The following is a 27,966-nucleotide window of genomic DNA, read 5'->3' as shown; positions in this document are numbered from 1 at the left end:
ACTGACTTCAGTGGTTCCTGCCTTTTATGTGAAAGCCAGAGCTCTGGGTAAATACCCTGGCCAATTAGAAGGGTCTACCACCCCTCCGTTTTCATAACAGGCTACTCGGCTTCAGGGCCTATTTAGCGTCTGATTTTCCATACAGAGTCAAACTCTGTGTCTTTCTACACACAGATAATATCCAAAATGGTCCACTGTTGTTAAAGCCGCTTTAGCAGTGGTCTATTGTATCAATCAGTAGGGCTTTGTTGAGAGGACCATGAGAATTTCAAACCATTTTTAGTTTTAATTCACCCCTAATTTTCTTTCAGCTTATGAGCAAAGACATACTAGCTGTAGGAATTTGTTGAAAATGTGAGATCTATAGCACAAATAATTTGATTTAAACAAATTCAATTAATAAATCTGGATTTACATAATAGATAAATGAAGGATTCTTATGCTTACAAATCTTTCATGATAGGATTCTTAGAAGGCATGTCTGTCCCAGGCTAGAGATGAATTCTAACATATTAGTTGATGCCCCATTTAGACCTTACCAGTGGGGAAAGAGATGGGTGGGCTGGGAAAAATAGGTCAATCTTTCCCCTACCTCTTCTCTCTAAGACTTTTGCAATTCAGTCTCAAATGCTCAAGGGTGACAGGTCAAAGAGAAGAGAGTGAAGTTACAAGTTTATGTTACCTGGAACTTCCTGCTTCTGAGCATGTTTCCCATGGGGAGAGGAGCACTCCTAGAGGCACCAAAGTGGAACCGCCAGTCCCTAGCTCCATCTATTCAGCAAATATTTACTGAGCACTTACTGTGCCAGGTATTGTTCTGGGCACTAAAGATACAGCAGTAAATTTAAAAAAAATATTTTGGCCCCAAGTGTTGCTTTCTATTAGAAGAGACAGACAGTAAGTTACTGCGTTTTATAGGGTGTTTGAGGCTGGCATCTCTCCCATAAGGTGGCCCTTCCCCTGTTCTTATCCATTGCTTCTAGAATAGAGATCCCTCTCAGGATGCCCTCTCCACCTTGGTTGATGATGTGACTTCGGAGCAGTGCCTTCTCCCCCAACCCCAAAGTCGTAACCTCATAAAATGAGGGACAAGAATTTAACTTACTAAATAAGTTTGTGCAATACAATTTTCCAAGGGATAAATTGGTAAGGCAAAATATAATAAAAAGGTTTTTTGTTTTGGGTATATGTGTGTGTGTGATAGAGTTGTATTGGTTTGAGTGCATCTGTGTGTGTATGTAAAAGAGTTTTGGTGTGGGTATGGGTGTGGGTATGTGTGGCTGTGTGTGAGTGTGTGTGTGGCTGTGTGTGTATGTGTGTGTGACTTTCAAGGGAGGATCTTTTATATAGCTGGTCCTGATTGGAAAGTCTGTTTTATTCATATCTTCATTATAGACAAGGAAACTGAGGCACAGCAAATGCCAGAGTGGTCTTTTTGTTTTTTGTTGCTTTTTTTTTTTTTCGAGATAGAGTATTGCTCTGTCACCCAGGATGGAGTGCACTGGCGCAATCTCGGCTCACTGCACCCTCTGTCTCCAGGGTTCAAGCAATTCTGCTGCCTCAGCCTCCCAAGTAGCTGGGCTGGCAGGTGTGCACCACCATGCCCAGCTAATTTTTGTATTTTTAGTAGAGACGGGGTTTCACCATATTGGCCAGCCTGGTCTCAAACTCCTGACCTCAAGTGATCCGCCCTCCTCAGCCTCCCAGAATGCTGGGATTACAGGCATGAGCCACTGCACCTGTCCTAAAGTGGTCATTCTGAACCATCCTATCTAAAGGTTACCAGAGGGATCATGGTTCAATGCTATTTCAATTCATTGTTGTCAACTTGGAATTGACAAATTAGAATAAATCATTTATTTCCTGTTTCACATCAAGAAAAGATTAAACTCGATATTATTTTCGAAAGCAGAATGCCTTTCCAATTTTTCCCCTGTAATCAATCTAAAGGTCTAAATTTTTGGGAAAACTAAAGCATTGATTAAATCTTCTTAATCCTGATTGCACAGCTGTTTTATGGACTGTTCCAGTCTCAAACCAGCCCTCAGCATAGGAGAGTTAAAAGAAAATTGTCATTTAAGAGGCACTTGAAGAAATGGGGACTGCAAAAACTCCCCATTGGGGAGCATATACAGACCCCCAAAAGCAGAATAAAATGATTAAAAACGAAAAGCAAAATGTGACATTCAAGCTATCACAACTTAGAAAATCAGGCTAATGCTAACGTGAAGCCATTATTGGACATTTGAAGGTGAAGAAATAAAGTAATGAGATAACCAAGCCTTCTGAGTGCAGCCTGGGAAAGCTTGTGGTGTTCTGGCATTCTAAAGTGGCAGAGACAGGACAGAAGCCAGAGGCTTCTTGATAAAATTGCATGCAAATAGGAATTTGAACTTGGAATAATTCAGCAAGTAGCTGTGTCTGGCAGTTATGCCGAAGACACTGGGGCCACTGGGGGTTCAGTAAGGGTTCTGGCCCCAGTTTTCATACTCGTTCCTCTAGATTTTCAGATGCATTCTTCAAACATTTAATCCCTAAATGACATTTTTCCCCTTCAGTTCCTAAATTAGATTCTCTGTCTGGAGTTCTTAAATGGAGGCCATGGCTCCTTTAGGATCTAAGCATGGGCTTGGTCAAGTGCAGGCAGCCTCCTTGTCATGGCCTACAAGCTCCTGTAGGATCAGGCCCTTCTACCTCTGGGATTTCACCTTTTGCTCTCTCCTCCACTCGCTCTGTTCTTCCCATACCAGTTCTCTCTATCTTTTGAAAACACTAAACTCATTTCTGCTTCAGGTGCTCCGAACTTACTGCCTAAGATGCTTTTCCCCAGATACTAGCATTCAGGTTCCTGGCCAAGATGCCTCCACAGACAGAACAACTTAAAAGAGCCACTTCAAACCTTCCTCCACCCAATCCCTGTATCACGTGGCTGCAGTACACTGTCCTAAGGCATGTATCATAGCTGACATGCCTGCTTTATTTACTTAGTTTGTCTTCCAACCAACACTATAATGAAAGCTCCACAAGGCAGGCATCTTTGCTATCTTGTTCCTCACTCTGTCATTAGCACCTGGAAAGATACTTGGTGTGCATTAAATAGGTATTCACTGAATGAATGCACAATTGCTCTGAAATTGTACGCATAGGGGTGTGTGTGTGTGTGTGTGTGTGTGTGTGCGTGTGTGTGTATGCATGCATTTTTCCCCTGGGCAAAGTCCCTGGCTTTAAAAACAGATTGATAACACCTCTAACAGTCATTGAATAAATCATTAGGGTAGAAACTCTGGGGTCTTGCAGCTTGCCACCAAAACATGGTCCCCAGACCAGTAACTTTGACATCACTTTATAGAAATGAAGTTTCTCAGACCTCATCCCGGAGACACAATCTAAATCTACGTTTTAACGAGATACTCAAGTCACTTGTATGCACATTAACATTTGAGAAGTACTGTTTCCAGGCAAGTAAAATACCGTAATTTTAGCTCACATTCTTCATAAGGTCTTGGCTGGATACATTTTCAAGGAAAAACAAATGCTTGTTAAATACTCAAACAGAAGATACTATAAGGCTTAAAGTTTAAAATGGAGTTTTGAGTTTCTTGCAACTGAAGTAGGAGACTAGCAGAACTTGTTTTCTGGTCACCACCCTGCTGACCAGAACAGGATCTGGTCCAGGCAGTAAAAAGTGAAGAAACCATCAGGGACAAGGAGATGTCAAGAAAAGCGATCCTCAGCTGTCTTCATTGTTCATTAGCATAAGCCACTCCCATAGTGCCATGACAGTTACAAATGCCATGGCAACAACCTGGAAATTACCGCCCCTTTCCATGGCAATGACCCAGAAGTTACCACTCCTTTCCTAGAAAGTTCTAAATAATCTGCCCCTCAATTTGTATTGAGCCTCCCCTTAATTTGCATGTAACAGAAAGTGAGTTTAACTGGGTATAAATGCAGTTGCCAAGAGCCAACACTTTGCCAACTCTGGGCACACCGTGTAGGAATTAGCCCTGCTCTGCAATGGGCAACACTATTTACCAAAAGACTGTTGTTTAACACCACCAGTTCACCCTTGAATTCTTTCCTGGGTGAAGCCAAGAACCCTCCTGGGCTAAGCCCCAAGTTTGAGGCTTGCTTGCCCTGCATCACAACCATTTCCAGAATTAACATTAGCCTCTATTTATCAAGATACTACTTTTGAAAAACACCATTTGAGTCAATGATCTATGATACCCTACTTCATGAAAGTAGAAGCCTGCTTTGTTAGTTCTTAACCTTGGGTGACAGGGGAATCACCCTGGGTTGGGGGGGTGGGGGTTATAAAAATATTGATGACTAGGTTTCATCCCTGGAGACTAATTGATCTGGGGTGTAGATTGAGCATGGGTATTTGAAAATGGCTCCCAGATGATTCTAATATGCAGCCAAAGTTAAGAACCACTATGTTAAATAACATCTACTCCCTTCAATCATTCCTCAAAACTCACACTCTCAAAGATGGGTGAGATAGGGAAGGTCAAAAGATCTTAGTTTGATCAAATCTTCTTTAAAGCATTGCTGTCTCCTTTTTCCTTTCCCCTGCTCCCTATTGAAGCCTTATAGAGTTTGATTGCACAGGAAAGATTTAGGAAAATAAGTAAATATAATATATTGAAGTTAATGGGACTGGTGGAGAAGTGATTTATACACAGGGGAAGGGGGAGAGCCAGGATGAACTCAGTGCTGTTAAGACTGCAGAGACATTCTTAGACATTCATAGTTTTTAACATAACTGTGTAGATATATCCAGAGGTAGACAGACTATCTCTATATAAAATTCACATCATGAAAGACAAGGAGAAGCTGAGGAATCAGCAGGAGGCTAAAGAAACATGACAACTACATGCAACACAATCGTGGATTGGATTCTTGAGCCATTATTGGAATATAAACAAAACTTGGATTGGACAATAATACGGGATTATTTCCTGTTTTGTTTGAGACAGGGTCTCACTCTGTTGCCCAGACTGGGGTATAGTGGCATGATCACACATAATTGTAACCTCAACCTCCTGGGCTCAAGCAATCCTCCTGCCTCAGCCTCCCCAGTAGTTGTGACTTCAGGCACACACCACCACATCCAGCTTATTTTTTTACTTTTTGTAGACACAAGGTCTCACTGTTGCCCCAGTTGGTCCTACATGACCCTCCCACCTCAGCCTCCCAAACCACTGGGATTACAGGCATGAGCCGTCGCACCCAGCCACATTCCCAGGTTTTGATGGTCATATTGTGGTTATGTGGGAGGGTGGTCTTGTACTTAAGAACACACATTGAAGTATCATGGAATAATGGGGTATCAGGTCAATGTAACCACAACCTCAAATAGCCCAGAAGCCTAGAAACATTAATGATTAATTTGAAGTGTTTATGAGAGTTCTGTGTACTATTTCTGCAACTTTTATATAAATTAGAAATTGTATCAAACTAACTTATCACTCTTCTGCTTGAAATCTAACAGAACATATGCCCAGACTTGTATGTAAATTTTCATAGCCACTTTCTTAATAGCCTCAAATTGGAGAACCCAAATGCCCACTCATTGGTGGAACTGCTGATATAGGCAACAGTAGATACATTTCCAAAGCATTCCAGACAGGGCAAAACTGTTGGGACAGAAAGCAGATCAGTAGTTGACTACGGCCAAGGGTAGAGGGGAATAGATTGACTGCAAAGGGGTACAAGGTAAATTTTGGGGGTGATGGAATGCTCTGTACTGATTATTACATGACTATATACAATTGCCCAAACTCATCAAATGGAACACTAACATGGGCGAACTTTATTGTACGTAAATTCTAACCCACTTTAAAAATTCTCTAAAATAGTTCCCCATTTCACTCAGAGTATAAGCAAATCCTGAAGAAGACCTACACGACCCCTCTTACTATTCAACCCCCTCGTTCTCACCCCAGGTGAGCCACCCTGGCCTTTCTGCTCCAATACAGCCACTCAAAGCATGGCCAGGCCTGGGCACGGGATCAGTCTGTGAATTATTTTCAGTTCTTAGACAAGTATGGTATCCGAGAGTAAGCAGTTAGAAAATTTATCAGCAATTGACATCACTGTAATATACAAGAACATGGCCCATTTTCTAGTAATTCACTGTTAATATATTTTACAAAAGTACAGGAGCTTGACTACTGGGTTTAAAAAAGTTATTCAGAAGAGTCAGACTAAATGTGACAAAGTTATGGGAAACATTTTTTTTCCCCTTTATGTATGCATAGGAGTAATGTGATACTGTCTACGTAAGTCTAAGTCTTTCCATAAGTAGACAATAAAAATTCCAAGTGATAAAGGTTTTGTTCAAGGAATACTAAAACAGGAACACCAGAAAAATAAGTACTGTTTTCTTTTTTGTTGTTGTTACTATTAATATGTACCATACTTGTAAAAACAAATTGTCTACTTCTGGAGATACCCATGGTTTACTCAGCAGAGGACTGAATCAATAGCCTTAAACATAAATCAAAAACTAAAGAAAATGGGCTTTGGAAATACTTGAACATTGGTGTTTAAGAATTACAAAGAAGTAGCAAGCTTAGCACTGGCAACTCTTTATTAATCAGTCTATTTGTCTTAAGGGGGAAAAGAGACTATCAATCAAAAAATTTTTACCCTGGAGGTCTTTCAATAAAGAGGTTGCATATTAACCTTAGAACAGTCCTGCCTCATGAAGGAAAGAGCATTAAACGCAAAGTGTGAAGATAGCATTCCCTTTCTGTTTTCTCAGTAAACAGTAAGAACAGCCTTTATTTAATACTGAATGAAGAAAACTTGTGGAATCCCTACTAGCAGCAAAATAATATATTCATTTCTTAAAAGGATACAAAGATCAAATTTAGATCCTGCCTGGGTCTCATTTTCTTCTAATACCCAGAACAATCATTGTTACCATTAATACAACAGTCATCTACTAGCTTCTGTGATCTAATTTTACTTAACTTTTATTGAATGGTTCATTGATGTTGTATCATTAGCTCCTCCAAAGTAACACTAGAAAAGCATCCTATTACACAAGTTTATAAACCTTAAGTGTGTTCTAGACTAGAAGTCATTTGATGATAGGGCGATGGGTCAATCAAGAAAGCATTATATACACAGAATACAAATAAAAGTTTATTGTACAAAATTAAGGCCTTCGTATTTCATAGTTCACCAAGGCTAAAGAAACACTGGATAATTTAAGTCCTTCACACAAATTTCACTTTTACTCCTCCTCATCTCTAACTATTAAAATGACCCAGCCAAATGTTATCAAAACAAACACTATAAATAACACCAAGTCTTTTAAAGACGACTATCCCAAATGTTATTTCTTGGCATAGGTGATCTTCATAGCATGGGACGGTGTGATCTTAAATCCCTGTAAAGCATCCCTGGCAGCTCCAGCCTGCCCATCATTTTCAAATTCAACAAAAGCAATGTCATGCCTCCCTGGTACCAGACGTACTTCCTTGAAGCCAGGGAACCTATAAAGAAGAAAAACAATTCATGTATACAGCAAGTACATAAATGTTTGCTTTGTGTTAAAATTTGTTAAGCAACTTCCTAATACTAGTCCAAGAAAAATAACCATACCCTAACCAAGAATACTGAGTAGACGGAAGAGCCTAATGTGTAATTAATACCACGGAAGAACTGCAAGAATAAACTAATTCTATTTTATATTATATCAAAGCTTTGTTATTACATCAATCAGAGTTAAGAATTCAAACATTAGAGGAAATTTAGCTTTTTATTTGCTAAATCGGCAAATTGGCTCCAATTCATGATTCATCCCAAACCAAATCAATGAACCTGTAAGGAATTACTGCTGTGTGATAAATGGATTCAGCCCACGGAAGTACTACTTGTCCTGTGAGGAAGCTCTCAGAAACAGACTTATTTATGAAAAAAACTTACTGATTAAACAGCATGGATAACATCATCTCATTAGTCTCTTCTGGTAAGTTATTAAGGAATAAAATATAGTTTGGAGGGTAATCAGGGACCTATTAAAAAGTAAAAAGGCAAAGTTAGCTTGTAAGTTTAAACAGCATCGTAAGCTAGGCGTGTGAAATCTTACTATATCAAACAATAAAGCTGAAAAACAATGACACTGGAGAAATAAATCAAAACCTTACAGTAACTAAGCAAGGCAGACATTCAAGTAAAGACATTGAAAGTTTGGAAAATTACAAATCTCTTAAGTGTTTAACAGTATATGAAACAATTATGTTTTAAGCTTCTGGAGGTGAGTTGTGATTGGAGAATTTTGTCACCTGGATAACATAATCAAAGATCTTAACAAAATTAGAGATGGCCAGCAATGTCACCCCTCCATAGCTGGTTACCATACTCAGTATCACTCAGATACTCAATTCCTCTGTACTGTTACTACTTCCCAGCATACTAAAAAAAAAAAAAAAAAAAAAAAAAAAGAAAATTGGAACTAGAAAGATTACCACCGAGAACCACTGCTTAGGGACTTTTAATTTGCTTATTTTTGGCAAATAAATGAGATATACACAGCATCTAGTTACATACAAACAAGCAGTAACAAACACTTAGTTTATTAGATATTACTCATTTGATTTCCCACCCAGAGGTTACGGGGAACTAAAGAAAGGGTCTTCTATATAAGAAAAGAGCTCTGTCTTCAGGCTACTGTCATAAAAGAGAAAAGAGCAAGTATAAAAAATAATTAGTGAACAACTCAAGGCTTAGAGGATTAAGTGCTGGCATTTGTGAACTGGACTATAAATGCTGAGGAGATAAAAAATCCAAGTAACTTAAAACAAGAGGAGAAAAACCTCAGTGGTACAGAGAATTCTATGGATTTAAGGATCTTGCCAGACCCCGGCATCTGGAAAAAAAAAGTATGAAACCATCAGCACATTACTGAGGCTTTCTCTTTGAGGTATGTCAAGGGGAGATTTAATACGGAGTTTCTAAAGCATTTGTACAAGGAGGCGTAAAAAAAAAGGCTGAAATTTATTTGTGTTCAGGAAGTGAGAGCAAAGGTAACTATAAAACTATGTGCCCAAAGAGTGTACACTGTAGTGTTTCAACTAACTGGAATGGAAGAGAGCCCCTGACCCTGCCAGTTACCCTCACCCATGCAACTGTGTAAAGCTTTAGGTACTGTAGAGAAAACCAAAATGTTTGCTCCCAGCCCTTAGAGTTTAAAGTCTGTCATTTTGATTCTGTCATTGATTCATTATGGAAAACAAGAAATAAAGTCAGGTGTCGTTTTCTCTCTCTAAAAAAGAATTAAAATGTTCTTCAGGAGTGAGTTCTTACATTACAGTGGCAGACAATTTAACGCACTGTGTCTTGTAGATGAAATCATTTTGTTTTTGGAGACACGGAAATTGTTTTATACCACCGCTGTAATTTTTTACAGTCTTATTTTAAGGTAAGCACGACATGGAAAAAAAATTACCTGAGGATTTGGTGTTGAATTTCCTTGAGTATTAGCTGAATTTGGAGTTCCCTAAGCAAAAGAAATAGGGAGAGTTTAAATATCCAATCCCTCCAAAAACGCAGCAGGTATTTATATTTATAATTACTGCATTAAAAATAACATTAATTCCAACAGATATCCTTCTTACTCCATTTAATTTTACCCTTCTTACTCCATTTAATTTTACTTTAAGAATTTATATCTTAACACTGACTCAAACACTCATGTTCTTAATTTGTCGGTTATTTTTGTTAAGGCCAGCCCTAAACTTTAAATAGAATATTATAAAATTTAACCTCTTAGCTTTAAAATTATGGAGAAATATATAAGAGAAAACCAAGGCCTAGTCTCACTTTTAAAAACAACTGGACATAAGTCATTTAGTAAAACTGACTTTTAATCACTTTCAATCCAGAAGTAATTACTTTTTGGTGAATTTCACTTTTTTTTTTTTTTTTTTTTTTGAGATGGAGTCTTGCTCTTGTCACCCAGGCTGGAGTGCAATGGCATAATCTTGCCTCACTGCAACCTCTGCCTCCCAGGTTCAAGCAATTCTCCTGCTTCAAGCCTCCTGAGTAGCTAGGATTACAGGCATCCACCACCACGGCCGGCTAATTTTTTGTATTTTTAGTAGAGACGGGGTATCACCATGTTGGCCAGGCTGGTCTTGAACTCCTGACCTCAGGTGATCCACCCACCTCAGCCTCCCAAAGTGCTGGGATTATAGGCATGAGCCACCATGGTGCCAAGCAGTTCATTTCACTTGTATCTGGTATTTCAAATTATATTTTGCATTACTGAATTGTTCAAAGAAAGACACTGTTTTTTTTGTTTTTTTTTTCTTTTTTTTTTTTTTGAGACAGTCTCACTCTGTTGCCCAGGCTGGAGTTCAGTGGCACAATCTCGGCTCACTGCAAGCTCCACCTCCCAGGTTCATGCCATTCTCCTGCCTCAGCCTCCAGAGTAGCTGGGAATACAGGCACCCACCACCAAGCCCAGCTAATTTTTTTTGTATTTTTAGTAGAGACGGGGTTTCACCGTGTTAGCCAGGATGGTCTCGATCTCCTGACTTCGTGATCTGCCTGCCTCGGCCTCCCAAAGTGCTGGAATTACAGGCAAGAGCCACTGCGCCCGGCCAGAAAGACACTTTGAGTGAAGTACTCATGATTAAAGATAATAACTACAGTATTATTTATAGGCAGCAAAACTTGAGAAATAAACCAAAAGGTATTAACATATTTTAAACAATGATGGAATTAAATGCCATGCAAATTTAAAACTGCTTAATATAAATCTCCATGTTAAGGTTTATATTTTGTTTCTTAATACTGAATCTTATAAGTCAACCATTCTAGCTTCTTAAAATCACCTTTTAAACACACATTTATGCACATATACAGACAAGCCTAAGATCATTCCTCACCTGTAAGACAAGCATCTATCAAGTTTTTAACACCAATACAAACAGGAACTTTCTTGGTCTTTCTTACCTGGCCAGGCTTTTTGTTTGTGGTTGTTGCAGTCTGTTCCACAGTTTTGGCTTTTTTCTTTTCTTTTTTCTTTTCTTTGTCAGCAAAAGTTCCACGCATTTTTGATATTATATCCGAATCTGTTTTTGCATACTGTATTCGCTGTTTTAATTATTTGAAAACAGGTTACTTCTCATGCTGAAGGATGTTTACACTAGTCATTAATATTTCAAATTTCATTACGCAAATACACTACAAGCTAATTTTAAACATATCCCTAAGGAAATCTGTCAGAATATACTGAGTGCCAAATGGAAGTAAACTGTGGGCTATAATTCATAATTTAGACAAAGTTAGATTCAAGTGTGTTTATTAGATTAAAAAAAAACATACATTTTTGTGTGAGAAACACAGGACTTTGAAATATCTGTACCACGGCTTCTCTCCATTTAATCAAAGAATAGAGAAAACTGCGTTGAAGTGTTAAAGGGACAAATGAGTGGGCTCCACCAGCGGGCTTTGGAATCCTGAACTGTTCAAATCTCCTCAGTGCCTGAGGATCTGGCTCAAGATCAGCTATTCTAATCCAGAGGTTTTCAACAAACAACATATAAAACAAACAAAAGCAAAACTGCTCAGCTTGACATAGAACTGCGGCTCCAGAGCCCACTGGAGGCCAAATGCCCTTTTCTCTCCAAACCTACCCTCACCCCACAGTCACAGAGGAAGCACCTAGGGATGCAATTTGAGGGAGGTGGTGAAAAATAAAGAAAATCACCATTCTAGACTAATCCTGTTTTACAGATAGAATAGGCCCACATAACACTAGGGCTGGTTTGGCAGAGTCCCCACAGAACAACTTTTCTGGCAGAAAACTAGATAGAAAATTTCTTTTAAACCATTTTTAATGAGTTTATTTGAATTTTTTTTCATTTTTTAGAATTCTAAACATCATAAATGTGGGGATTTAAATAAAACTTTTTTGCATCGTAACTTTTTGGATGTACAGCTCTGAGTTGTAACACTTGTAAAGACTAATGTATCTACCACCACAGTCAGGACACAGGGCAGTTCTATCACCTAAAAATCCCCTCATGCTTCCCCTTTGTTACCCCACCCCTCCTCTTCCAAACACTCATCTGTTCTCTGCCCCTGCTGCCCTTTCCAGAATGTCACATAGATAGGACCATACATGACGTAACCCGGAGGCTGCCTTCCTTTACTTGGCATAATGCCTTTGAGATTCATCTATGCCGTTGCTTTTAACAGCGAGTAGTATTTCATCGTATTGATGTACCAGTTTGTTTTACATCATTCAATGAAGGATACTTGGTTTGTTTACAGTTTTTGGCGATTAGGAATAAAGCTGCTATAAGCACGTGTGTTTAAAAAAACAGACACACACAGAACAAAAACAACAACAACAAAAATGCATTGGAGAGTTGCCTTCCCCTTACCAGTGACTCTCAATAGAAGCATTGACATGTGTCAATCAGCTGTGGAATGTGTCATATGGAATGTTACTTCCAATAGTTAAAAGTACAGAAGACTGGGAATGACTTTCCTTTGAATCTATCACCTTTACATGAAATGACTTTAACAGTGGAATCAACTTACTAAATTTTAAAATGATTTAAAAGGAAACAAAAGAATGGAATCACAGATAGTGTGACTGGACCACTTGCATATGCCTTTCATGCTGGCACCAAGAGGCACCTGTTACAACAGGGAAGGGTTCAAAAACTTGTCCAAGACAGTATTCGATCAATTATAGTTTGCATTCCAAATGCCTGGAAAGCAGGTAAAAGCTCTGATGTAGTAGGTCTGGGCAAACCTGGGATTCTGCACTTGTAACAAGCACAAAGAAGATGGTAATGTTATTGGCATGGGGACCACACTTTGAGTAGCCCTGGCCTAAAGCATTATCACATAACTACACTCAGCGCCAATGAACTGTCTGAATATTTCTGCCATGAGTTAAACCATTATCTAGGTATGACTATCTGCAATCTCCAACCTTCATTTCAAGCAAACTCTTCCTCCTTGGAGCTGAAATAATTATTGCCTCTCTGATCAAAATGCAATAATCCTACAAATTACTACTTTGTAGTAATCCATACAGATTACTACTTTGTAGTAATTTGTACAAATTACTTTGTATAAAATAGGTATGCAAAATTTTATTGCCTCGTATAATAAGAATTTGATCTTGATCTGAAGAGAACAAGAAACATTTTAAAGTAGTGTGGATTACAAAGCACAGAATTTGTCAAAACCAAGATCAGCTCTTCCTCTTCCTTTACTTCAGCTAGAGATGACTACACTGGGGAAACAAGAGGGGAGGGAGTAGGCCTAAACCCACACCTCAGAATCCTAGGCTCTTTCTGGCTGGTCTGGGCTGCCGTACCACAGTGGCTCTAAGTGTGCTTATCCCTGCATGCAACTCTGCTAGTCTTGCCATCATCATCTAACCAAAAGGAGACAGGCTGAAGGGTTAGACTAACTTCTGACTTGGTCCTAAGGGTTCCCTCACAACTCCCTTGGCTCTGCAACCTCGTGCCTGACCTGAATAGATCTTGGGTGACCTGATTTATCTGTCCTTATGACCTAGTCACCTGTGAAAATACCTGATCTCAGCAATAGTTCTTAGCTGGCTCATTTAAACCAGTGGTTCTCAACCAGAGGTGATTTTGTCTGCCAGAGCACAGCTGGCACTAGCTGGAGACATTACTCATTGTTATGCTACTGGCATCCTGTGGGTAGAGGCCAGGGATGCTGTTAAACACGGGGTAATGAACAAGACAGCCCCCTGCAACAAAGACTCATTCATTTCAAAATGTCCAAAGTGACAGGGTTGAGAAACGCTAGTCTAGGCTAAATACCTATTAGAGATAAAAGTCTAACCACAACTTAGAGAAGGGCAAGATTTACACTTATGCCAAAGTTTTCATGACGAAGCCCTTAGGAAGACAGTTCTACTTTATTAAGGTACTTTTGGCATTAACTAAATGCCCTTGAATCAGAGAGAGTAATTCTGTTCTGAGTTCCAAGTTATAGCAAATTTTGTTCATTTCTGATCGGTATGTTGTAGTTAAAACAGGAGAGCAACTAAAACCACAGTAAGACATAAACAAGACAGCCCAAAGAACTCTATTTCCCCTCTTCTAAGATGGAGATTTGGCAGTATCTGTTACCTTTCTGTAGGAAAAGAATAGACCTCCCAAAATGCTTCAATATAATAATCAATCTAATACACTTTCCCACTAATTTTAAAAAATAATTAGTTGGCAAGGTGAGGCTGGTGCCCAACACAGCCAACAATTTCCTTTCCTGTATCTGAGTAACAGACACATGCAAACTTGTCATCTCAACTCAGCAAAATAGCTCTAAACCCTCTATGGGAAGAAACTGTACTTTCAAGTTAATATAATTTTAGATGTAAGCTAAAACCCAGGCCCTATGCTGCTGCCAACTGAGATCTCAATTACGGTGTTTCTTTATACTACTATGAGAGACCGCCTGGTTTCAGGAAACACCAATTTACTAAAAATTACATTACATAGGTACCATCCCACAGTTTCCTGGGATAGGCTTTTCCACAAAAATGGTTTCCAGTCAGCTGGGAAGTGATGGGAAAAGGAGAGCTGGATAGAGGATGAGAAGAACTTGCTCTAATAACAGAAAAAAAGGTGCTGAGTCTTGAATTAAGCATCATGGTATAAAACAGGGGTCCTCAAACTACTGTCTGTAGCCAACACTGCCTGTTCTCATCTGTGACTGCTCTTCCTGCTATAAAAGCAGGGTTGAGTAGTAGTTGCAACACAGATTATCTGGCTTGCAAAGTGTAACATATTTACTATCTGGTCCTTCACGGAAAGTTTGCTGACCTGTAATGCAGAAAAAAAACCCACAATACTAGCTGTTAGATTAGTTGTCAACTCCTGAGGCTGCCACTGGTTATATTACTATAACCTAGATGAACAATTAAACTGTCTGTGCCTGTTTCTTCATCTGCAAAATGAATGGGTTAGATCAGCGGTCTGTACCACAGTCTGTGAGCCAAACCCTGCCCACAGCCTGCATTAGCATGGCCTACATGAATTTTCTTAGATAATGTTAAAGGGTTGTTAAAAAACATTAAGTACATAAAAGAACAGGTAACAGAAACCACATATGGCTTACAAAGCCTAAGGTATTATGTACTTCTTTACAGTTTTTGCTGATGCCTGCATTAGACCAAAGAACAACCAATTTGTTTACCGGAGGTGGTAAAACTAACCACGGGCACAGAGCCAGTTAACAGTACAACCAGAATGAAGACCCAGCTCCTCTAAACCCTGGCCCTTGGCTCTTTGTCCAACACTCCTTCACATCACATTCTAATCGCAGAAAAAAAAGCAGTTTGGAATCCACACCTAAGATGTGGTGTATTCACTCGTACATAGAAACCCCTTGCTTCACACTCTGTGGTCACCCTTATCTGATCCTCTACCATCTCTGACTTACATCAAGGGCCTCCTAATTGAGTTTCCCACTTCCTTTCTGTCCCTCCCACAATGCGACCTTCATCCAGCAGCTAGATGTGAATCTCATTATGTCATTCCTCAGTTTAAAACTCTCCATTCATAACCATTTCATTTCCATTGTTATTCCTAAAACCTATGAGTTTAAACCTATCATTTTTCCTTAGATCATTGTTTCATCTAGACTGTGCAGCTTCTGACACATAGTATTTCACTACGACATTTTCTAAAACTTCAGACTGAATTTCCTCTTTGACTCATGACTTTTGTTTTGTAATGTTTTACAAGTTTACAAACAGGTTTCTTTTCAAGTCTTCCAGGATATTATTAATTTCTAACTTTTTGAGATAAGACTATTGCCTAGACTGCCATTATTTTTTAAAATATTCTACATCTCAGTGTATTTTGTTTTTGCCCATCTGAACTGTCATAAATTAAACTCTACTGCTACTGTTTTTCTATAAAAATACATAAACCCAAACACACATAATTAAAAGCAGAAAGCAACAGCCACAGTTTCAAGCATATTTACAAATCTACTGTCCCATCAATATCATTAATTTCTTGATTAAAGTGAAATAATGGAATTGGCTTACCATTGGTTTACCATAAAATGGAAATCCTTGTAGCTGTCTCAAGGCATTCGTGGATGAGCCCAGTTCCTTAAATATGACAAAGGCCTGCCCCCTCATCTTCATGGTCTTTAAAGCCACAATGTCCACCACATGACCGAACTGAGAAAACAGGGCATATAGGGATCTCTTCAATTCTGTCCAAATTAGAAAAGAAACAGGTTATTGGTAATAAAATAATGATAAAAGTCTTCATAAAATGATACTGCATTGAGTTGCCCCCCCACCATTCACTTATTTATACAGTTATATATTTTAATATTTATAAAAACATATACTATTCCCATTGGCTATATATAATTTTAAAAGTTATATGAAACCATTATATCTATGAGTAGAAACAGACTGTACACACTGTCAGTTCCTACCTATTTTTGTTTTTTAAAAGCCTTCAAATCCCTATAGGAAATGGAATAAACCATTATTTCAGGCACTAAGATGATGAGGTGAGAGGTTTTGAGGCAGTACAATTTTTAAGACAGTAGTAAATAAACACATTTTAGTAGTGAACAAGTATTCTAAAAAGCACTTACCTTCCTTTTTAATTTTGTCATTCATATTGTTGATATAAATTGTATGATTTGGTCTGATATCCATGTTTGTGTTAAATTCTTCAGGAGACAGTAAAAAATCTGTTATAAAAAGGAAGGAGTAAATTATACTGGACTGTGGCATAAGGACACAACACAAGAATTATTAACTTTTCATTTCTCTTTCAATCCCAGTTGTCAGAAAATGTCAGTTTGGCTGTAGCCTTTATCGTATCTCCAGCACCTACTAGCCCTCCTTTTCATACAGAAGAACAGTTTTTCACGCTCAAAACTTGGAGCACCAATACCTAGCCAGATTTTAGTAACACCATTTAATTCAACACATTTATTTTTACACTTACGTTTCACTTATGACACGTGACATTTTCTTTCCACCTCCTCAATGAAATAATTTTAAAATGTAGATTTGAAGAAAAATGACCAAAGTAGCAAATGTACATCCAGTAAAAATCATAAGGTTAGACATGAATGAAGTTAATGGGTGCACTTACAAAGTCCTTCCGTACCTATTAATTTGTATACAGCATCACCAAGCTGTCTGGACTCCAAGGTAATCTCTAACCGACTTGAAAGAAAGGAGCTCAATGACAGCAGTGTGGCATGACGATTAAACTCAGATTCCAGTACCAGCCAGATGTGAATTCAAATCCTATTTATGCTTCTTACTAGCTGTTTGCCTGAGGGAAGTTCCTTAACCTCTCAGGTCCTCATCAGTAAAATAAGAATGGTAACAGAACCTACCCAATAGAACTCAGAAGGCTAAATGAATTCTAGCACAGTTCTGCATCAGCGGTAAACACTTAAGAGTAGCTATTATTAACAGCTATTACCAGGTAAGGAACTTAGGCCTAAGGTCACACAGCTAATAAGCATCAGGCCTGGAAATTCAGCCCTTGCTTTCTCCTCTACACTTCTCTTCCTCATATACCACACTATTGCATTTTTTACATGGTTTTTACTTGCAAATTGTGAACTTGGATGATTTCCTTGTGTGCCCCACATATTCCTTTATCTCACAATATTTACAGAGCACCCACTGTATGTGAACTGCATTGGATGACTGACAAGGGAAGAGCCTACAAGCAGGGGCTGCACTTGTGCAGGTAACAGGTAAAACGTAACGCTTCTCAAAGCCTTGCGACCCCCTAAATCGAAATCTGGAGAAGGGGCAGGGGTCGCAAAGGAGACGACGAAAGGGAAGTGACTGAGGCAGAGGTCAAAGTGAAGGTAGGGGGACAAAGGGGAGGCTCTTGCAGGGTTTCATGCGAGGTTTGATCGTGGGCTGCGTTGTTACAGGGACACCCTGAATTACCCGCCACCACCAAAAGGGAGCCGCTGGAAGACACCTGAAAGCGCAGTGAACTGTCCACGCCTCGCACAAGCAGACTGACATTAACTATCCTTTACTTCGTACGCGCAAGCCTCCCGCCTCTCCAGACACAAGCACCTTCGCCCAAGGCCCCCTAACGAAGTCCAAGGGAGTTGCCACGCGATGCCCGGCCCCAGAGTCAGTCTCCTCACCCCCAAGCCTGCCCCTCCGAGATCCAAACCCGGGCCAAACGCGTACCCACCCCAGCTTCGCGCTTCGTCCGCTCCCAGCTGCAACAGGGGAGAAAAGGGCCGAGGAGCCAGGAAAACCGAAACAGCGAGGTAGAAGGCGCACGAACCCAGCTGAGGCCTACGCCGACTACTGTAAGAACCAAAAGCAGGAAACGGAGCCAGGCGCCGGAAGCAACGTAGCCACGCTCCTCAATCGAGCGCGACAAGTCTAGAAGCCGAGCACAGAGCCGATCGATGCTTCCGGGTCTCTGGCAGCCAGGGCTGGCAATCTCTCTGCGCGTGCGTATGCCGTGCGGGCAGGAGAAGAGTCCGGAAATGGAAATGGGGAAAGAGAAGGGGGTTGTGAGGACCATGCTGCGAGGGAATAGGGACGGGGAGTGAATCGTTTCCCCTACCACGACCTTGCGAAGCTTTACCCGGCGCAACAGTGCCTTCCACCTTTACAAATCCTATGTAATTTTACAGGCGCTGCCCCTCATGCTATGGGGCAGTTAGTCCTGGTTTCTCCCTTCTTTGGGCTCTGGCTACCCCGGTTTAAAATCACCTTTAGGATAGCCAGTTCCTCCTGCCTCCGAGTCTCCTCTGATTCATGGGGCTCTGCAGGAACTGTCCTCCAACACTGAGCTGATGAACTTGAATCTCAGACGCTACCCAGTTTGAGGGCCCAGGGCAGACAGAACTGGTGTCTGCCCAATTCTCATCTCTCACCAGATAAGGCAACCATGCTGAGTAGAACCCAGTCATCTGTAAGATCATCTGCCTCAATTCACTCGAAAAAATAATTCCCTACCACCCTTCCCACTCTTTTCTTCCAACAAAAGGTCTAGATTTTTCTAGGGTATTCTAAGGAGTTAGTATTTATGCCAAGCTGAATGGGAGTTCCGAAAGTGCATGCATTCATTCATCCATCCATTCATCAGATGTCTGTAAAGCATCACCTGGAATATGAAATGGTTGTTAAGAGTCAGCTGGAACCTAATCTTGTACCCTCTGCTTAACTAATCTCTCTGACCTTCACTTTTTTCATCTGTAAAATAGAGATCCTAATAGTACCTTCTTCTAGTTGTTGTAAGCATTAAATGAGCTAAAATAAATGTAAAGTGATTGGCACATTGTCAGACACAATAAATGCTCAAAAATGTTATTTCTGAATTCTGGCTATAATTTGGTTATATTGGTGAGGCAGGTAGCTGTCAAATAAGTTGGTTTTATCAGCTGGGAATTTTTATTTTTTAAAAAACACCTAAAGTTGCAACAACTTGAAAATAATATAAGCTTTTTAAGGGTGGGGGTTTTGTCTGCTCTGTTCACTCAAGTACCCTTAGTAATGAGAAAAGTGACTGATAATTAATATGCATTGGATAAATCAATGAATGACATGGAAAACTAGGCAACAGTAAAATAAATATGCTTTGAACATGCACATGAGTGTAGAGAATGTTAAGGGATCCCAGAAAAGCATCCTTTTATTATATAGATCTAAAACTAGAAGAAATGGCTGAGTGTAGTAGCTCACACCTGTAATCCTAGCATTTGGGGAGGCTGAGACAGGAGGACTGGTTGAGGCCAGGAGTTCGAAATCATCCTGGGCAACATAGTGAGATCTCATCTCTAAAATAAATAAACAAATGAGAAGAAATGTCCTATCTCAGTCAAAGAATTATATCTTTAACAAATTAAAAGAGAATATAAACTTAATATAAACAATTTCTAAATAACAAAGGACAAGCTGTTTTGCATATTAGTATGATTATCTCAGCAATTAGTTCTGTTTGATGATAATGAGGATGGCTACACTACTGAGAATAAACTATACTCTGTATTGTATAAGGGGATCTAGCCAAGAGTTGATAACTGTTAAAAGAGAATAAGATGTGATTATACAAAGACACTCCAACCTGGGAAGAAAATACCACAAGAAACACAGAGGCCTGAAGACAGACTGCATGTTGTGTTCTATTAACAATTAAATTACAGCTATTGTACATTACACTGTGAGAAGGAAATCATCCATTGCCAACTCAGCCGCAATGGTCTGCATGCACTTTTCCAGGTTCTTCTAAAAAGAGCCAGTGCATTTTCCTGTCCTTGGGCAGTCACTCTGGGCATTCCAATAACCCGTTAATGATTCTCAGTGGTTTCCTGAATGATTTGAGAAGCCAGTTATTGAGAACAGTACAGGAAGGGAATGATAAGGATCGAGTAGCTTTTCTGGTTTTGTGAGAAACCTTGCATAGCCTGGCCATATAACTATATTAAGAATATTATAGCAGCTAAACTATGGTCACATGTACTGTAAAACATCATCACTTTATAACCAGATCCACTTCTTGAGGGTGAGATCAGGAATCAGATGTCCAAAACTCACATTTTTAAAAACTAGAAGAGCAAATGAGTCTTGTTAGTTCTGCTCAGTCTGTTCTTTCATATTTGGGTTAGGCATCATGATTTATTTTCCTGTGAAACAGGTTTTTTAATCGAGAGAAACAAGGAGGCAGCGTTATAACCACCCTATCCAAGTGTCATGTATTTGCAGATGATAAAACTTGCTTATTTTGGGAGTAGCAGAAAAATTACTACAAACAGTAGGGAATAAAACTGTGCCAAGATGTCTAAATTATAAGGAAGATAACTGAGGTGTCTCTTAGTGACTCCGAATACACATACATTTCCCTACCTTATCTGCACCTGTTTTATGTTTCTCATTAAATGTTTTTGGTATCTTGCTGCAGTAGTTTTGAGAAGGAGTCATGTATAAAGGAAAATGCACCATAAAACTGGTGGATAAATTTTGTCACAAAATGTATGGCAATTCGTTTGTATCTTCTTTCTCTCCCCAGGTGGTGATTACATTAAGAAATTTATCTAGAGTGAAATTATTTTCACAACAAGCATTAAACAAATCTAGGCGTTATTGTTGAGCAACAAATCAGGTTTATGTTTTCCAGGGAGGTTGGGATGATGTTGACTGAAACTTCCTAAAAAGCACCACTCTCCCACCCCCAATTCAGGGAGGAAATAATTTTGTGCAATTAATTTTCTTTCATTTTACTTAATTCTTACATTTCATTCTTTGTGGAGACATTCTTGCTTTTAGGAATGAAAGAAACCCAAATATGACTATTGCCTCTGATGTGTACTACTGTATTAATGTTAAGAATAGTGTGTCTTTCACATGCAGCAAAATACCCTCTCCCCAGAATGGGTGATGTCTCAGATAGGCTATGAAAATGTGCACATTCCATAAAGTTTGGAAATGGTAGTTTTTCTTTGAGTACCTGATCATTAATCCAAAGAAGTGTGGGGAAAACCTGAACTTTTTTTGGTGAACTTTTTGTGAGACATGTAGGTTGTGCTCAGTATTGTATCACCTGCCCTTCCCTAAAGGAGCTAAAGTAGCATCATACAACTGTCGTTCTCTTTGAGACTAGAAAATTAAGATTTCAGTCCCATGAGATGCCCCCATGAAATAAAATATTATGCACACACAACTTTTAAATATAATGGGTTTTGCTTCTCCTATGATTAATCCCTGTAATTTTTTTTGAGTCTTAAGCCTTAGGACAGTTTGAAAACACAAAATTTAAAAAGAACAGCTTTAAAAAAAAAAAAAGACTGTCAGGCCCTGATTGTGTAATTTCAAAAGTGATATATTGTTGATTTCGTGGGCATTCCCCAGGTATCTTAATCCAGTGCTGAGAAGCTGCATTCGTAGCAAACTCCCGGATGATGCTGATGCTGCTGGTCCCATACCGCATTTTGGGTAGCAAGAACCTAAGCATTTCTTTTTTAAGAATGGTTGGGGCTGGGCGCGGTGGCTCAGTTTGTAATCTCAGCACTTTGAGAGGCGGAGGCAGGTGGATCACAAGGTCAGAAGTTCGAGACCAGCCTGGCCAACACAGTGAAACCCTGTCTCTACTATAAATACAAAATTAGCTGGGCGTGGTGGCAGGCGCCTGTAATCCCAGCTATTCTGGAGGCTGAGGCAGGAGAATCACTTGAACTCAGGAGGTGGAGGTTGCAGTGAGCCAAGATCATGCCACTGCACTCCAGCCTGGACAACAGAGTCAGATTCTGTCTCAGAAAAAAAAAAAAAGAAGAAGAAAAAAAAGAATGGTTGGTAGGCCAGGCATGGTGGCTCATGCCTGTAGTCCTAGAGCTTTGGCAGGCTGAGGTAGGTGGATCACTTGAGGTCAGGAGCTTGAGACCAGCCTGACCAACATTGTGAAACCCAGTCTCCATTAAAAAAATAAAAAATAAAAAATAATATATATATATATATATATACACACACACAAAAAAAATTAGTCTGGTGCAGTAGTGCATGCCTGTAGTCCCAGCTACTTCAGAGGCTGAGGTGGGAAGGTGGGAGAATTGCTTGAACCTGTGAGGTGGAGGTTGCAGTGAGCTGAGATCACACCACTGCACTCCAGCCTGAGTAACAGAGCAAGACCTCATCTCAAAAAAAAGAAAAGAAAAAAGAAAAAAATGGTTGGTAGATTATTCTAGTATCAAACTGTAGTTATCTCTAGAGCCATAGAAATACTATCAGATACAGAATACTATCTTCCTATTCAAACACAAATCAACTATTTCTTTCAAAGGAGCTCATATTTATTTGAAACTTTATTTTAACTGTCTTCTACTGGGCATTTAGAAATAAACCTGGAGAGAAAGAAAGTCTGCAATATTTATTCTTTTTAACAGGTGATTGCTTATTTGGGGAGCCCTGGGTCACTTTCTAATTTGTGGTAGTCATTTCAGCTCTTCACAAATACTGTGATTCTTGCTCCTTCCAGGCTCATGGAGGGCTTGCACTACTCTACATCCTTTGAAAATTGGCATGGCCAAGTCACTGTTTTGGCTAATGAATTGTGAGAGCATGAGACATGCATCACTTCCAAGTAGGAGCATCACAGGCCAGTGCACAATTTGCCAGGTGCCCTTTTTCCTGTCCTTGTGATCTTGGAAACATATTGCAAGATGGAACCTCTGTCAAGTGTAGGCACTAATGATTAAAGGACACCCTCCTCCTGCCCAACACACACACACACACACACACACACACACACACACACACAAGTTCAAACTGGTCATGTAATAAAAGCAAGAAATAATTAACTGATATTTAGGGGATATTTGTTAATGCAGCATAGCCTAGCGCCTCCTGACTTTATACATTGATCAAAATCACCTCTGAGAAATAATTCTTGGCTGGGCGTGGTGGCTCACACCCGGCCTGTAATCACAGCACTTTGGGATGCCGAGGCAGGCGGATTGCTTGAAGTCAGGAGTTCAAGACCAGCCTGGCCAACAGGGTGAAACCCCATCTCTACTGAACATACAAAAATTAGCCAGGCATGTTGCATGCTCCTGTAATCCCAGCTACTTGGGAGGCTGAGGGAGAATTGCTTCAACCCAGGAAGTGGAGGTTGCAGTAAGCTGAGATCGTGCCACTGCACTCCAGCCTGGGCAACAGAGCAAGACTCTGTCTCAAAAAAAAAAAAAGAAAGAAAGAAAGAAAGAATTTTGGACTATTTCACAACTATAAACTGTTTTTAGTACATAAGAGGTTATATATCTGAGGTGACTCATACCTTTTAAAGGGAAAGTCAAAGTAATCAATGTTTTTCTGCCTAATTGACATTCCAAAAAAAAAACCAAAGTAATCAATGTATAGCTGTATGATCCATCTTCTGAGTGACCTTTATCGAGTGATTTAACCCCACATTTATTAAGCACCTATATAAGACGACTATATGTGAGAAAATATGTTAGGGCCAAGCTTAGAGAAGAATTGGTGGTTCATAGCATTTTCACAAACTTTTAGAGAAGGATTCTGAAGACATAAAGAGATATCATGCTCACAGTCTAATTTTAGATTGGTCAGAATCATCTTGCAACACAAGATCAGATATGTATAAAACATATCAGGCAAGATTTAAACTCAGGAGACAGGTTGGACGCTTATCACAAAGAAGTTGAAAGAAAAAATTATGAAGCCTCTAGTTTGAATTGCAGATTATGCACGGACAAGACAACCCTGAAAATTATTTCTGTCTAGGGAATCCAAAACAATTATGTAATTGAAGCAGATATTTCCTATTCTATTTTAAAGTGAATGTGGGTCAGTTCAAGTATTATAAATTTCTCTATCATTCACTGGCAGAAACATCATCACAAGGGTTAATGAGTTTATTAAAACTGGTGCTGAAAAAATAAGAAATTGTGTTTGTCTCTTATTGATATTGGATGGTCTCTCTGTAATCATAGTCTTTGTTCAGCTTTAATATGAAGCTACTTCCTGACATTTAATGTTACCAAATTACTTCAGCTTTCCAAAGATATTAATATAACTTTTAATACATTTTGTCATCTCAGTAGAAGATTATGAATAAGACTGGTCAGTTTAGAAGCCTGAAAGAAATTAGTTCTAAGTTATTGCCTCGTGACTGAAATTGCAAATGTCAGATTCCATTACAAGAGGCTGAGATGGAAAGAGCTCATTCCTTTCTTCGGTTAACATAGGATATCCCAGAAGTCTTTGTACAGCGTCAAGCTTTAAATACTTTAAGTAGCCTAAAACCATACTAAGACTTTGGGACTGTCTCACCTTTATTTGGCACCTACAACATAGCAAATCCTACATCTTACCTTTATTGGGCACCTTTACTGTCTTACCTTTATTGGGCACCTACAACATAGCAAATCCTATGTTAGCTATTGGAGATACAGTAGTGAGGAAGATAGGCATGGTCCCTGCTGTCACAGAGCTTCCCATCTCACAGATGTCACACCAACATGTCAACATTTGGGAGTTTGAATAACTACTATGGAGGTGCTCCCATTACCATTGCTGCATGACAAACTACCTCAGAAAGTTATTATTTAAAACAACAACTGTTAGATTATGCCTTATGAATCCAGTAGACCAGGAATTCAGTCAGACTGTGGCAGGTGGACAGCCTGGTCTAAAGGATCCAAACAGTTTCACTCCCATGTTTAGTGGTAGCAGTGGCTAAAAGGCTAAGCTCAGATGGGACTGTCAACTGGAGCAGCTCCACAGGTTGTTTTCAGCCTGGTGGTCTCAGGGTTGTTGGATTTCTTACATAGGTGCCAGGTTCCCCCAGACCAAGCATTCCAAGAACATTAGGTGGGAGCTTCATGATGCTTTGTACCTTGCCTGGAAAGTCACACAACAAAACTTCTAGCAATTTCTGTTGGCTGCAAGTGAGCTATGAGGCCAGCCAGCTTATATTCAAGGGGAAGGGAATTGGACTCCATTACTTGATGTGAGAATGGAAAATTTACATTGTAGACCACTTCTGGGAAGGAAGAAACTATTCTGGTGGAGGGGCAGGCTTTCTAGACTTAAAGGTAAGAAGGTGCTGGTTGTTAGAAAAGTAGTAAGTAGGAGGAAGGCAATAGAGAGTTCCTCAGGCAGAGAATACTTCTTGCAAAGGTCTGAGATGGAAAGGAATTTGCCAAATTTGAGGAACTGAAAAAAAAAAAAAAAGCAGCAGACAGTTACAGCTGGAACACAGAAGATGAGAGAGAAAGTTGACTGAGATGAGATTTCCAGGATCAGCTAGCATCTTGTAAGCCATGTTAAGGCATTTGAGGGTTATGCTAAGAGCAATAGAAATCAGACTTCTAAGCAGGAGAAGATATGATATAATGCTATGTGTGGATCTTTCTGAATGGAATGGAGGGGTCAAGTCTAGGCTAGTGAAGAAATGGTGGCAGTGTCCAAGGTAGAGATGAAGGTGGCCTGAATTAAAGTGGCAGCAGAGAAGTAGATAGATCCCAGTTCTATTTAGAGACATGATTCAAAGACTTGCTGATGGATTGAACGTGGAGGGGGTGAGGGTTGGAAGGTGTATTTATTTCCTGGGGCTGCTATATCTAACTACCACAAACTGGGTGGCTTAAAATAACAGAAATTTATTCTCATAGCTCTGGAGGCCTGAAGTCTGAAATCAAGGTGTCAGCAGGATCATGCTCTCTCTGAAAGCTCTAGGGAGAATCTGTTCGGTGCCTTTCTCTTGGCTTCTGATGATTGCTGTCAATCTTTGGCATCTCTTGGCTTATAGATACATCACACTGGTCTCTGCTTCTGTCATTACATGTGTATCTCTTTCTGTGTCTCTTCCCTTCTTATAAGGACACTAGTCACATTGGATTAAAGCCTCATCATACTCCAGAATTAACTCAATTTACATCAAATTGCATCTGCAAAGACCCTATTTCCTAATAATGTCACAGTCACAGTTACCTATTTTAGGAGGGGTGCGGGGGCACAATTCAACGCAAAACATAAGGAAAAGGGAGGAATAATCAAGAGACACCTTCCAGGTTTCCAAAGCAAATACCTGGGGGAATAGTAATGGATAGTGTCGGGGCAGTGGCAGGCTACAGGCAGCTGGTAGGGAATCAGGTGTTTTATTTTGGATAGCTTAAGTTTCAGTTGACTGTAAGATATCCAGGTGGAGATGGGAAGCAGACAGATGGATAGGCAAGCCTGGATGTTTTGGAAACTGTACCCTGCTGAGTGACAAGCAAGCGCAGGATAACTGGCTACTATGACAGAGAAAAAAGAGGGACCTAAGGGACCTCCATTCAACTTCTCAAGAAAATGGAGAAAAAATCAAGGTCAATGATGTGCTGATAAGTGCTCGACAACCAGCTCTCCAGGGATAGGAGAAGAGAAGAATTTTTAGTCTGCCAATTTCTATGGTGTAAATACCCCAGCTGGCTGAAAAAATTGCTGAAAACTTGAAAACTGGGTCTCAAGCTAGAACAAGCTGTCCCAGCATAGCACTGAACTCAAGGCCCTGTTTCATGCTACTAATTGTGTGAGTTGAACAATTAACTTACCGGCTCTGGGCCTTGAGACCTTTATTTATAAAATGAGTGGCTGCTCTGAATGGTCTCTTCAAGGTTCCTTCTTGCTCTCACATCACATAAATCCCAATAGCAAAGCTTTGGTTCTACCCGATAGCAATGAAAGGGGCCCTTTGAACAGAGTATGTGATATTTTACAATCAAACAGTTGAATGGGTAGTGGCACTTCTGTTCATGGACTGTCAAGTCTTGGCTTATAAATTTATATACACACACATACAGAAGGAATTTGAGCTTGAATCATTAAAGGAAACCACACAGGCATGTTGAGGACGGATAGAGACAAATAAGAATTTGTCGGTCACATTCAGGGGACAAATGAATAAACTTTGCCAGAATGTTAGAGTCAGAAAGAAATGTGAAATGAACTTGAATAAATAGTAGTGAGCAGCTTCTATTTTTGATGTTATAAAATGGAGAGTCATGGCAGCCATACAAAAGTGTGAGTTCCGTGTCCTTTGCAGGGACATGGATGAAGCTGGAAGCCATCATTCTCAGCAAACTAACACAGAAACGGAAAACCAAACACCACATGTTCTCACTCATAAGTGGGAGTTGAACAATGAGAACACATGGACACAGGGAGGGGAACATCACACACTGGGGCCTATCGGGGGGTGGGGGGTAAGGGAAGGGAGAGCATTAGGACAAATACCTAATGCATGTGGGGCTTAAAATCTAGATGATGGGTTAATAGGTTCAGTAAACCACCATGGCATTCATATACCTATGTAACAAACCTGCACATTCTGCACATGTATCCCAGAACTTAAAGTAAAATAATTTTTTTAAAAAAGGGGGAGTCATTGAAGGTTTGTTTTTCTTTTTATATTTTTTTAA

The 27,966-nt window shown here is 39.7% G+C and overlaps 1 protein-coding gene across 1 annotated transcript; it reads right to left on the bottom strand.

Annotated features, from left to right (window-relative positions):
- Window positions 1–7,131: 7,131 nt before the first annotated feature.
- Window positions 7,132–19,006, bottom strand: SNRPB2 (small nuclear ribonucleoprotein polypeptide B2). Its single transcript, XM_004061830.5, has 7 exons — window positions 18,234–19,006; window positions 16,645–16,743; window positions 16,076–16,248; window positions 10,978–11,118; window positions 9,467–9,517; window positions 7,945–8,033; window positions 7,132–7,511 (listed from the first exon to the last, which is right to left on the bottom strand). The coding sequence occupies exons 2-7, from the start codon at window positions 16,706–16,708 to the stop codon at window positions 7,352–7,354; spliced, it is 678 nt and encodes a 225-aa protein (XP_004061878.1). The 5' UTR covers window positions 16,709–16,743; window positions 18,234–19,006; the 3' UTR covers window positions 7,132–7,351.
- Between the last annotated feature and the right edge of the window lie 8,960 nt (window positions 19,007–27,966).

This window comes from Gorilla gorilla, chromosome 21 (assembly GCF_029281585.2).
Source record: "Gorilla gorilla gorilla isolate KB3781 chromosome 21, NHGRI_mGorGor1-v2.1_pri, whole genome shotgun sequence".
Lineage (NCBI taxonomy): Eukaryota > Metazoa > Chordata > Mammalia > Primates > Hominidae > Gorilla > Gorilla gorilla.
This window is presented reverse-complemented; position numbering and strand designations above follow the sequence as displayed.